Genomic DNA, 13263 nt, shown 5'->3' with positions numbered 1-13263 from the left:
TCCTCTGATCCCAACACCAGAGCTTCTAACCTGTCCTTCCCAGGAAATAGGAATAGGGGACACAGGACAGAGACAGGATGAAAACACCAGGACCACATGCCACCTTAACAACTAGAGCAGGGGTAGCAAACGTACGGCCCACGGGCCAAAACCGGCCCCTCAGAGGGTCCAATCCGGCCGACAGGATGAATTTGTCTAGTGTGAAAATTACATAGAAGACAAAAGAGGCATAATGTTGAAATTGCAGATAGTTAGAGTTCTTGTTATTTATAGGTTATTATGTTATTATTTTACTGGTCTGGCCGACTTGAGGTCATATTATTCTGTGTGTGGCCCCTGAACTAGAGTGACAGTCATGATGACACAATAACAGCAACATTTTTCACTTTTTAGGTTCAACACCAACATGAATAAATATAAATGTTAGATTTTTTAATCATCTTAGCAGCTGCATGAAAAGACACTTTACTGCCATTGTATGTGAAAAACAAAACAAAAATTAATTAGTAGGATAACACTGATGCCTGTTTTTTTAAGGCAAACAATATGTAGACAGACGGCCAGCATGTGAACACACACTCACGCGAGCCCTGCAGCTGCCACACACGCACATGTTTCATCAAGATCATAATTGTATTTATAATACTGTAATAGCATTAAATTCATAACCATCTGAGGTCCAGCCAAACTGAGGTCTGCCAGCAATCAATTAGTCCAGATCGAACAGCGTTTCATCCAGTCTCACTGCAGACATGAAACGCTGCTCAAGTAGAAACAACAACCAGTGACTCTAAATGTTAGACTTAACATTTTATCTCTATTTCATGTTCATGTTTAACATACATTATTCAAATGTGTATATTTACATTTCTTCTTATTTGTTTTTTTGTCTTAATCATAACCTTAATCTACTCTATTACAAATACTGCTTTCTTTTTACTGCTATTGCTGTCTGCTGTTTAAGATCTGCTGCTGAAACCCTGTAAATTCCCCCATTGTGGGACAAATAAAGGATTATCTTATCTTATCTTATCTTAACATACAACACAAATGATATCTCTATTAACTAAATGTGTGCTTCAGTAAAGCTGCAGTCCTCTTTTAGTTGAGCACCTGTGATGCATTTTAAATAAATTGTATAGTCCTTAATTAATAAGAGATGTGGTCTGATCCTAAAAATCGGTTCAACCCTCCAACAGTCTTGGACACACAAACTGACGCTCTCAGTCTGTGATTTTGTGTTTGCTCCAGGAAGACGTGGGGCATCGAGAACTTTGTGTCATCCACCCTGTTGAGGAACATGCGAGAGAAAGATCTGAGGAAGGCCATCGGCTACCACATGAAGAAGAGCCAGATGCTGCACGATCCCAAGCAGAAGGGCCTGTCGGTGGACCAGACCAGGATCAACTACCTGGAGGAGCTGGCTGACCTCAGGTCGTTTGGAGGAAAATCCTTCAGCGCCACCATGATGGTGGGTCTGTCGATTCTGTTGTCTGGATTTGGTCGACTGTAGTTTCTGTCTCCTGTTCTATAATTTGTCCTTGTCTGCTTCTTTGTTAAAAAACCCTCCAGCTGCAGGACAGGGAGTCGATGGTGACCCTGCTGGTGGGGGCCAGGTATGGTGTGAGCCAGGTGGTCAACCACAAGCTCAGCATCCTGTCCGCCCTCACAGAGTTCAGCAGTATCACACGCATCGAGCTGCTGCCCGAATCGGAGAAGGTCAGCCTGGTCAAGATATACCTGCAGGACATTAAGGTGAGAGCAAACATCATCAGAGAGCCTTTTATGTCTGAGGAACTGAATCAGCAGCACTGGGTCATGTTAGGTTGTGTAGTAATTATTATTATCTCTTCATCTTAGAATGCTGCATTCAGCTTAAAATGACCTTCTGCTGTTTTGCAATTGTGATGAATTACTTTGAAACTTCAAATTACTTCCCTGACCTGTTTGCATTGTTCTGTATGACATGCAGACTCAGCATAAAAAGACCTGGGGCCTCATTTATCAACCGTGCATACGCACAGATGTGTGCGTAATGAGTGCGTAATGAGTGCGTAAGAACATTCCCACGCAAAATATGGAATTTCAACTTCAATCAATCAACTTGTACTTGTGCTTAGGAACAGCTCTGACCATGCTTACACAGAAAATTTAGTGTCACAGTGTTCAGCAATCTCAAACTTCACACGTTCCCTGTTTCCTAATTAAAAATTCTCAATTAGTAATTCAGCAGACATTTTGAATGATTGGTGTGACAAGCTGTAAAAGACATATTTTTTATTTCTGAGAGTGATCTTTCATCTGACCCAACAGAATTAACAGCAGTTGTTACTTTCTCCTACGCAGCATTTTTTCTTTTGTTGGTCACACCTGCATTTAGTGTTCCAAACAGTATTTTTTGGTTTGTTTCAACTTCTCCTACAAGTACCTCAATCTCGGTATCAGAGAAACTCCTCTTCTTCGCCCTCTTTGACATGATTTTTGTGTGGGGAAAAAAATCCATTCACACATTATTAAAGGGATTGTTGCTACCATATATGGTCAATCGGAGGCGTTTCTGAATGCAAATGACCCTAACCATGGTAGTTAGGAACAGGGGGATTTATCATCACTGATTACTTACTAGTGTGCGTACGACCGGTGTCCGCACGTTAGATAATTACGGATTTTTTTATACGTATACATTCCTACGACAGAATTTAGAACCTTTTCTACGCACGGTTGATAAACGAGGCCCCTGGAGTTGCTTTTCCAGTGATATTCAGACCATTTTAGATGCAGAGCCATTAGCCTAATGTTCAGTGTGTCTCTACTGCTGAAGCTCAAGTCTTTCTCTATCCTCTGTCTCTCTTACACAAAGCCCATCACATTACTGCTGGAGTCAGTGGCAGCCAAGGATATGTCCTGCCTCATAGCGGGGTACTGTCGAGTTTTCGTCGACCCCAACCTCAACATCTTCCCCTGGATCGATGAGTCCAAGAAGCACAGAGTGTCTGCTGAGGAAGGTACAAATAAATGACACACACACACAACACTCTATACATCCATAAAGTCAGGTTCAGATCCCGCTGTTTGTTTTAATACAGACGCATGTTCACAGGTTACGTGTCCCGGTGCGGCAGCGACTCCAACGACTCGTCGGACCTGGACATGGAACCGCTGGTCAACCTGGTTGCCGTCAACGAGAAGCCGTGCCCCCGCGTCAGATCCTCATCAGATCCAGACGGAAGAAAACGAAAAGACAGAAGGAAAAACAAAGACGGCAAAGAAAAGGGAGCTCAACCTTGGGAGGATAAAAAACAAAAAGAAGAGAAGGATGTTGACAATGAAAAAGAAAAGAACAGAGAGGGCGTGAGAGAAGAAGCAGCGGAGCATGCGGGGGAGAGGGAGAGGGAGGCGGCGGCGGCGGGCGGCGGACGGATGCAGACCGAGGGGACGGGCGGCGACCCGAGGGAACAGCAGAAAAAAGCGGGAGACGGAGACGGAGTGAAGACGGGAGGTGGAGAGGTCGCACAAGCAGCCGAGGAGCAGCCGTCAGCATCGGAGGCGTCAGATTCCTGTCACACCGACTCTCGCGTCCTCACCAGCCCGTCCAGCGACTCCCTGGACGCTCTGGAGGAAGACGACTTGCTGTCATGTTCCTCCAGCCACCCCAACGCTCCCTCCTCCCACCTCAATCCATATCTCCACAGGCAACTTCAGTCTCACTTCCTCGCCCCCCCACCAGCCCACCCTCACCCCCTCAAACACCTCACGCCTCAGGACGGAGGCGGAGACGGAGACGGAGGAGGAGGAGGGGGCTGCAGGAGATCGGGCGACGGAGCCGATCCTCAGCTCCTCGTAGCGGCCTCCGCCTCTCAGGACCTCCTCTACCACGCCCTGAAGTGTTCCACCGACCCCAGCTCCGACGACAGCTCCCTGTGCTTCGCCGAGCTCTCGCGCCTCGTGGACTTCCTGCCGAGCCCCCCGGAGGCCAGCGAGGACGACGAAGACGAAGAGGAGGAGTTAAGGAGGAGGAGGAGGAAACTGTTCAAAGAGATGGACCAGTCGGTGAGGAGAGCAGGTGAAGGAGGGAGCGTGAGCGGCGAGGGCGGCGGGTTTCAAGAGTTTCCGCCGCCCCTCTCTCCGTCCTCCTCCTCCTCCCACATGGAATTCGTCTTCAACTTTGACCAGAGCGACGCTCGCTGCTACTACAAACTCTGCTCCAACATCACCCCGGACAGCGCCCGCAGCCTCTCCCAACCCCCGAACAGTAACGAGGGAGAAGACTCGGAGGAAGTGAAGAAAGACGAGAGCAAGGCCGAGGACCTGGAGCCCATCCCCATCCTCCACCCGCCGCCCGGCTTCGGAGACAGCAGCTCTGACGAGGAGTTTTTTGATGCCATAGATCGCTTCACCTCGCCCGAAGACCCGACCTCGGGCGCCGTGCCAAGAGGTAATACAGTCTTCATCGTTCACAAGCACTTACTGTCAGGTTCAAGCCCCGTACAGCAGTAACAACACAGGCTGGAGATTGTGCTTTTGCTACCATCTAGTGGTTAACTTCAAAAATGGTCTCAGAGAAATGAAGCATGATTGCCAGGAAAGAAGTGGACTGTGACCACACCTCACAGTGATGGTGCTGCACTGTTATATCAACACATAGCCTATACTTTACCCTGAATACTTTTCCCCAGTATTGTGTCAAGTCACCAAACATATAATTAAAGCAGCTGTTGTGTTTTCTTCAATTATGTTAAAAATAATGTGATATAATTGACAAATCCTACTTGCAAATCACATGTAGCTACCTCTATACTGTAGAGACCTGGTGCTTCATGACTCATGGCAGGTGTTGCATGTCCATCACCTCCAAAGTGTCATCTTGCTGATGCTTTGATTCTGACTCGGAGCATTCTTCTAATTTACCCTCTGTACTCCCCCATAGGTCAAATGACAGGAGCTACTTTTTTTTTTACACAATTGATGTTTAATGCAATTTGTGATGTGCTATGTTTGTGTGCACTGCAGTAATACTTTCCTTTAAACAGCTGCCAAACACAATATTTTATGAATGAATTCAAAATATTAATGATTTCAAAAATATTACCATAATAATGATCTTAAATGATAATAACTATTACATTTTCTTACCTGGACATTTTGGCAAATTCGCCTATTGCCATAATTCCTATGGTCATAGGAGTAGGTTCATTACCATACCTTTAATTGTCGATGCATGTTGTGTGGAGATCTGCGGTGCAGAGACGCTAGCTGCTCAGTGAACACAATAGAGGTGAATGGTAGAGGTCCCTTGTCCCTCATCAAACTCAAATACACAATCCACTAACTCCAAAACACTCTCGTGGACAAGTTGTGACCTGCACATTCAGATAATAATGTATAATTATGTACAATAAATATTACGACACATGAAGCAAATACTCAGAACTACTTGCGCTTTTGAAATCACTCCACCCAGCAGCCATTTCTGGAATGTAGTTCCGGCTATGCATTTACCTTGAAAACAACTCTGTCTTGTTGTAATGTTACATTATTATTTCATAGTGTGGTGAATGTGCAGGTCACAACTTGGGAGCCTGTACCGTTCACCTGCATTGTGTTGCTGCAGCTTGCCTCTCTGCCCCGCAGATCTCAAAACAACATGCACCGATAATTAAAGGTAATGAACCTACCTCTATGACTATAGGGATTATGGCAATAGGCAAATTTGCCAAAATGTTGAATTCAATGAGTTAATCAAACTCAGCCAGTGAAACTACACATTAAAATTGAGTTGATCAAATGGTTTAATTAAAATAAATATAACAACTTTGATATATACCTTAAAACCGAAGTATCACAAAATGTGTTATTAACTTGATAATGATTATCTGTGAACAAACGTAGCATAAAAGCAGTATAAGAAAAATGAAAAAATTAATGCAATTTTGGTTTTCTTGTTTTTTATTATTTCTCTTGTGTTACTGTCCTGCAGATATGTGCACAGAGATGAAACTTGACTTCCTCAGCACCTTGAGCCTCAGTGACATCAGAGTCTCAGTGTCAGACAGAGACCAAACAGCAGAGCAGGACCAAAGAGGAGAGGAGGAGGAAGGAGGAGGCCGAGAAACGTTGTTCCAGCTCAGGAAAAGATCTCGCAAACGTCGCTCTTTCATGGAAACTGATTATACCTCTACGGTGTCATACCCACAACCAGATCCAGCATCAAAGCAGGACGTTGGTTTCAGCAGGCTTCATAAAAAGCTTTTGGCAGAAGCTCATGATGCTCAGATGCTCAGCTCAGACCCTGAACCTTCAGAGCAAACCCAGAATCCCAGCCCCACTGTCGCCTCCCTGACCCACTCTGAAGGGGAACCGGCTCAACTCGAGTCAAAACCCATTCAGCCGAAGGGCAGCTCTCATGCCCCAGGCTCTGGGCCTCATGAGCAGACTCGAGACCCACAGCCCTCTACCAGGACCAGGAAGCAAGACATGGAAATGGAACCTGACGCTATGGAGTTCAAATCGGTCACAGATCTGGTGAAGGCCGTGTCTCCTGCCATCACCGTGGTCCGCTGCAGGGTGGATCCGGATGGGAAAGAGAGCGCCGACCGTAGAGGTGACGGAAAGGAGGAAGGGGAGGGACAGGAGCAGGTGGGCGAGGGGAAAGAGGAGGAAGAGGAGGAGGGGGAGGTGGATGAGGAAAAGGAAGGTAATGAGGAATTCACCAGTCATATGTTTTTCACAGATATTGCTGAGGAGGAAGTTAAATTAGGGGACACAGGAGAAGAGAGGGTGGAGGGAGTGAGAGGGAACAGCACCCAGAGGCCAGAGAGTCAGTCAGAGGCCGACACACTGACGCCATGTTTGATAGACCTGAATAAAAAAGGTAGTAACGGCTTTTTGGGAGGTCGTCTAATCAACCAAGAGCTGAACTCGTATGAAGAGGAACAAATGACTGAAGAAGGTGTGAATGACAAGTCAAACCCACTGTCATACTCACCCCCACCCCCTCCACCCTCAACCCCTCTACCTCCAGTACCAGTGTCTCAAATATCCCAAAGTGACTGTTTAGTGGAACGCACAAACATGGAAACGTTGACCACAATGTCTCCATCGCCCTCTGAGGAGATGTCACAAAACCACACAAACAAAGCACAACGACATTTAGACGTCACAGCCAGTGTCAATGAAGATGAAGCCGCTGGCGCCGCGACGACCAGCGATGACACTACAGACAGCACTAATTCTGACAATGTTTTCGATGACGACGAGGTGAGTAACTCCTTAATCCCTAGTTCAAGTGACCAGACGGACAACCGGAAGGACAGTTTGGCTCCGAAGCCCAGCATCAGATCCCACTCAGCCACAGCAGGTGAGTCGCTGACCAGCCCTGACGCTCACAGACGGATCCATTCGGTTACCTCCGAGTATACTCGCGCTATAAACTCAATCACAGCAAAGCTAGGAGCTGCCACTAGCATCACGTCTCCAACGTTCAGCTCAAGTTCAGGATTTAAAAGTGAAGCCACTCATGAAAACGCTTCATGCTCGAATCAAAACACAGACAAACCAAGAAGTTATTCAACCATACCGAGGGTGGCAGCTAAAGAGAGTTTAACTGGTTCCAGCTTGGTGAAGGCCAAAACAGCCATAGTCCAGGATCTCTCCAAGGAACCTCTTTCCTCAACTCACTTCCTCTTCCAGTCCTGTTCCCCCGGCATCATGGGCCGGTTGTCCGCCTCGACGCTCAGAGGCAAGATTCAACAGCTGCCCCTTTATTTGTCTCGCTCCCACGAAGCCCTCCACCAAGCCGGGACAGGGAGCGTAGCCCACAGTCCCGTTGAGGACAACATCAGCAACAGTGTTGAGATCACTATCAGAGTCACGGATGTTGACGATGTCACACAAACGATAGATTTTGACACGGGCACAACCGTGGAAACGGTGGATTCAGACGATTCAGATGTGACGGTCACAGGCTCGGATTTGGACGGGGAGTATTTGGTCGAAGTGGCCTCTCCGAAGAGTCTTAATTCAGATGCAGAGGTGAAGGAGGTGAAGGAGGTGAACTCTGCACTTCCTGTCCAGGCTGAGCCCAAACCCCAACACCGCAATCAACTCCCGTACTCCAGACCGGTCGAGACCACACCAGGACCGATAACAGAGCCTCCGGTACCCATGGTGAACAGCATCCAAACAGATCCTTTAGGCCTGAGGGTAGATACCCCCGGCCCGATCAAAGACGCTCCAGAACCAAACAAGGTCACGAACCCAGCTGAAGACACTCCAGGTTATAGAGCCAACAATTCGTCACCTTCCATTCCATCGCCGATAGTGGTGACCACGCAGAACCTGAACAGACCAGGACTTCCATTCCACAATCAGTCTCAGACAGTAAGACGGACCAGTAGCGACAGGCCTTTGATGGGTCTGTGCAGACCTTCGGAGCAGAAGTCGGACTCGCCGAAACCTCTTTCCTCAGGCTGCAAGGTGTTCACAATCTGCGAGGGTCCGTCTCAAACGGAGCCTCCGGCCGAGGTCGTGACCGCCCCGCCGTTGAAGCCCGAGTTTGGCTGCAGCTCTATACTGGCGTCCGGTTGCGAGTCGGTGGTGGAGGGGGTGCAGGTACCGTTGGATGCCTGCGGTTGCCCGGCGGTCTACACCAACTGCTTCAGCGGCGGGGACAGCTTCGACGAGGAGCTGACGGTGTACGAGTTCTCCTGCCGCAGCACGCAGAGCAGCGGCGTGACTCAGACTTCGGGAAGCGTTCTTCCACTCATGACCTCTCCGCCGGTGCCCTCCTTCCTCTCCCCCTCCTCCACCCACTCTCCCTCTTTCCCACGCTCCATCCTCTTCTCCTCCACCTCTACCTCTGAGCTCAGCCCTCTCCTCTCACCGCTGTCCGACGCCTCCGACTGCTTCCTGTCTCAAACGCACAAGGACACCATCGGTCGCCTGGGTCGGCAGCGCTACCCAGAACCTCCCGCGGGCTTCCAAGTGCTCCGCGTCGACGTCGACCAGCTCCTGTCGATCCTAGAGAGCGGCGGGAGCGATCGGTCGACGGCGGGCCACGGGGGTCGCCACCCGAGGGACACCTGCCCGGCCCATTTCACGGAGAACAAGCGGGTGCTGCAGATGGAGGCCCGGCGGCTGATGTCGGGCTGCCAGAAGGTGGTGGGGATCGGACAGAGCCCGGAGGAGATGCTCCACTCCCTGGCGGACAGTTTCCGCACCCTGGTGGAGCTGGCCGGCATCTGCCTCTGGTTCTCCGGCTGCGACAGGTGCGACCGGAGGAACGCGGAGGCGGTGGCGGGCCTGGCGGACGTGGCCCGCTCATTCAGGGACTTCTGCCTGGCGGCCGAGCGAGCCAGCAGCAAGCGCAGCTGCCAGGACCTGAGCATCAAGCTGCTGGCCAAACAGTGCACCGCGCTCACCGCCTCCGTCTTCTGCCTCACCCAGCTGTTCCGCACCCTCACTGCACTATGAGCGGACCGTGGGCCTCCGGAGAGAGACTTTTGAGATGACCTTCTAGCAACCTGCGGCGCGTGACCTCGAGACGTACGGGGTCACGGTGAGCCACGGTGGCAGAGCGGGACCTGAGACGGACGCTTGCGTTTAGGATGGGGCCGTGAAGCGGGAGGGTGAGGTTACCTGGGAGCTCCATGACCATAAAAACTCTCAACATCTTAAAGCCAGGTTGCACTCGAGTGCAGGTAACGGGGCGGAGATCTTTGAGGTGCATGTGTGACTGACTATATGCTGTGCACATACTGTAGCCCACAAAACCAAACAGACTGTAGAGTGGTGTAAGCTGCAGAAGCAAAAGGCCGCTTGCATTCCAGTATTGAGGAACTGATGTACTTGAATGTATTCTATGTCGTCTATTCTGTTTATTTATTTATTACGTCATCTCATTGATGAGTTACTACAATGTGTTTGAGCAAGCTAGGAATGTAAAGATAAGGACGGACGAAAAATGGAAATGTTTACAGGCATACCTTAAGGCGGGAACGGTAGTGTGTGAGAGAAGTAAGGCCTTTTACACACACACACACACACAAGCACACACACTGAATGAATCAGTCTTTGACTCATTCATTCATACACAGGCCTTTTGTTTGACTGATGTTAACTTTCTGAGTCCTCTGATGAGAAACACTACAGTTTACTGACGATCCTCTACTGTATCTTCATATTGTCCGGGGCCGTCAGCGAGGACTCCTCTGAATGTTACTGTTTACAAAACCAAAATACTAGAGGGAGAAATAACCTGAAAATCAAAATCACACCGATCCATCCCGAGGTTTGCTGTTTTATAACTCTAGTCGCAGAATGCTGATGTATGCGCATCGTATGACTTTATAAAGCAATCATTTGAATGAGGTACAATCCTTCTCACGGTCGATTTTGTGGTTCTTTTGCACAGACGTTTGGTACGTTTTCTCTCAAGTGTGATGCATTTGCTAGCTTTTCTCTCCTTTGATTTGTCAGCACTTGATTTCTCCACCTCCAGAAACACTGAACCTTCCAGTGCATGGTGATGTGGACGTCCACCACTGGTCTTTTCCATACATTTGTTTTTGTTTTGTTTTTTACTCTAGTTCTGACATTCGTCCATTGAGAATAAGGATCTCCATTCTAAACGAGACCTGCTGAAGATGCTGCCCAACAAATATCTATGCTATATAGTTTTAAAGTTTGGAGTATTGTAAATGCACTGGACACTTATGTCTAAGCTTTTGGGACAGTCAGGACTTTACACTGACTTTGACTACACTGTCCCTTACACTAAGTGCATTATTAATACAGATTTCCCAGTATGGCCACAAATAGCAGTAAACCAGTGACTGAACATCGGCACAGAGAGCTCAGCAGTGCAGGAATATACGGTCCGCAGCACTGCTGGCTGTCTGTATGTTCAGTCTTAGCCTTTGATTGATACTCTGGGTGGGAGGGTGTCACACTGATCCAATCACCGGGTGGCAGCCTCTCCTCAGAGATCCTAAACTCAACTCGTTGAGAAGGAGACACTGATCACAAACCCATGTACAACACTGATTTACCTGAAGAACATTTTCACTTGGAATGTTTCTTAAAATTAAAAAAAAAACGGACCGAAGCACACTGGACCTGCATGTTCACTGGAGAAATTCAAGTTATCTGAAATGATTTCACTACTACAGTACTGGGAACACAATGTATTGCAAACAGTGTTTCTATTTATATTTATAACAGAGATAGAGCCACTTTTATTTGTCGACTTGTAACGTTTGGTTGCAGAATATGTTTTGTTTTGTTTTTTTTTTTGTCTTTTGCAACAGAGAAAGGGTGAATTCCTTTCACCACTTCCTCCATGTGGAAAATTTGCCCCCAAACAAATCATGGGAAAAAAAATCTTTTTCTTAGATCATCATCTGTGCTCACGAAGCATGCTGTGATAAGCCATAAAATGCATTGTTGTTTCATCAGGGATTTTATCTGTGAATGACTGAATGATGACATCTGCTCTTGCTTTGTAATGCTCAACTTTCACCATTAAAAATAATATCAGCATTTGCTCTGTGGGATTTCTTTATTGCTCATCCTCCCATTTCTTCTCTGCTCATTCAGCCAGAAAGCCACAAGTACACCGTCACTCTCTCAGAACAGGGAAGAATTTGCAAGTAATTTCAAAGAACGTGCCACTGTGGCGCTAAAAATAGACGAGCACGTAAAGGATGACACAGATTTTACAGATACATATTTATTTACCAGACCTCAGATGTGACATTGAAAAACACAATAAGCAATTACAGTGACTTTAAAAATTCTTTTTCTGAAATGTCACTGGCCAATTAAATTTCTGAATGAGCCAATATGAGTGAAGTCAAACTCCTTATTGTCCATGTTTATAGTATAAAAATATATTTATCCAGTTAAAAAACTCATACTGTATATATCCTGCTATTTCTAATTGTGAGTCAGTAGAGGAGAGTTGTGCACAAAGGGAAAGCCTCAGTGAAGGTGGTGCATGTAGGTCATGGTGAAACATTAACACATCCATCACATCACATCTCTCCAGCTTCAGTGAAACTGCAGCTGTTACATAATTCTCTACATTCACTGTGAAGAAAAATGAAGAAAGGAGTTGTTTTCTGTCTTCAGGATTTAGTCAAGTATTTAACCACTAGAGGGCAGAAGCAGCTGCCCTGTGAAGCCTTCCTCCATGATAAGCATCATTATCTGATTCATTCAAGCAAGAAACATTCATTAGATAGCCAGTCCTGTTCTAAGGTCTTTGTTTTGTATCCTTCATTTCCATGATGGAGGAAAAAAACACACAGATTCTGGTGACTCTTCTTCCTTTGTGTCAGCCAATAAGCACTGTTGTAAACACGCACAATTACTTTCAAGTCACCATTCAAGACTCAGATTTCCTCTAACAACTGAGGTGTAACAAGATTTAGACAGTTATTTAGCTCTTACTGACTGATTATCGGTGAACCAGAACAAAATCTGACCAGATAAGCCTGTGAATATTCTCATTTGTCCAGGTCATAGTCATCTCAAGGAAATTTAAATCAAATGCAACTGGACTTGGTTATTTGAAACGTCTTCCTAGACAAATAACCAAGTCCAGTTGCATTCGATTTAAATTTCCTTGAGATATGACCAGATGTGTTGAAGTGCTGACTGGTCATAAAATTACTGTGAGTGTTCAAAATACACTACTCACAAAAAGTTTTTGGATGAAATTCCAGAACACCTAAAATGCCTCTAACCGTCTCAGGTGAACTTAATTTGACCTTCTTTAAACTTTTCTTTACACATGTCCAACTGCTCAGTGTTTCAGTATAATAACATAACATGTTGTTCTCTAACAAGGTGATTAACCACCAACATCACAACAAGGTCTGATCCATGAATCCACCACTAAATGTTCTGCTTGTCCTCTTCATCCTGCTGTTCACATTCTGACATCATGAGACCAAGACCACACCTGTATAACAGTCCATCAACAGCAGCTGGACATGTGGAGGCTTCAGAGAGGGAAGTGTCCACTGAGCTCAGTGCCGTCAGTAGGTTGGACAGAGACACAGAAGAGTCACAGAAAGACAGACAAGTGGACGTCCTCTGGTCACATGACAACTTATTGACACATGGGCATGTTTTGTTGTGGTATACCCACCTATATTTCTACTTAAATGAACTACTTTCATAATATAATATCACTGTAACATCAACCTTTTACATTTTTCATTAAAAAAATTACCCCAAAGTTAAATATCACTAACTTTT

At 46.7% G+C, this 13263-nt stretch overlaps 2 protein-coding genes across 3 annotated transcripts in view; one reads left to right on the top strand and one right to left on the bottom strand.

The window, feature by feature from the left end:
* Nucleotides 1-9616, top strand: part of frmpd1a (FERM and PDZ domain containing 1a) — a 49233-nt gene extending 39617 nt beyond the window's left edge. For both annotated transcript variants that reach the window (XM_085770036.1, XM_085770045.1), the window contains exons 12-16: nt 1252-1471; nt 1573-1755; nt 2861-3005; nt 3101-4435; nt 5978-9616. In XM_085770036.1, coding sequence (XP_085626162.1) covers nt 1252-1471; nt 1573-1755; nt 2861-3005; nt 3101-4435; nt 5978-9471 — 5377 coding nt within the window. In that variant the 3' untranslated portion in view covers nt 9472-9616. The remainder of the gene's footprint in view (nt 1-1251; nt 1472-1572; nt 1756-2860; nt 3006-3100; nt 4436-5977) is intronic.
* Nucleotides 9617-11865: 2249 nt separating this feature from the next.
* LOC146991408 (RAS protein activator like-3-like) overlaps nt 11866-13263 on the bottom strand; it is a 45147-nt gene continuing 43749 nt past the window's right edge. Inside the window, exon 20 of the transcript XR_015035119.1 lies at nt 11866-11879. The gene's annotated coding sequence lies outside the window, so the exon portion shown is untranslated. The remainder of the gene's footprint in view (nt 11880-13263) is intronic.

This window comes from Trachurus japonicus, chromosome 1 (genome assembly GCF_045865225.1).
Source record: "Trachurus japonicus isolate A0001 chromosome 1, Traja_1.0".
In the NCBI taxonomy this organism is placed as follows: Eukaryota; Metazoa; Chordata; class Actinopteri; order Carangiformes; family Carangidae; genus Trachurus; species Trachurus japonicus.
The sequence above is the reverse complement of the archived record's forward strand: the minus strand, read 5'-3'. Positions and strand labels throughout refer to the sequence as shown.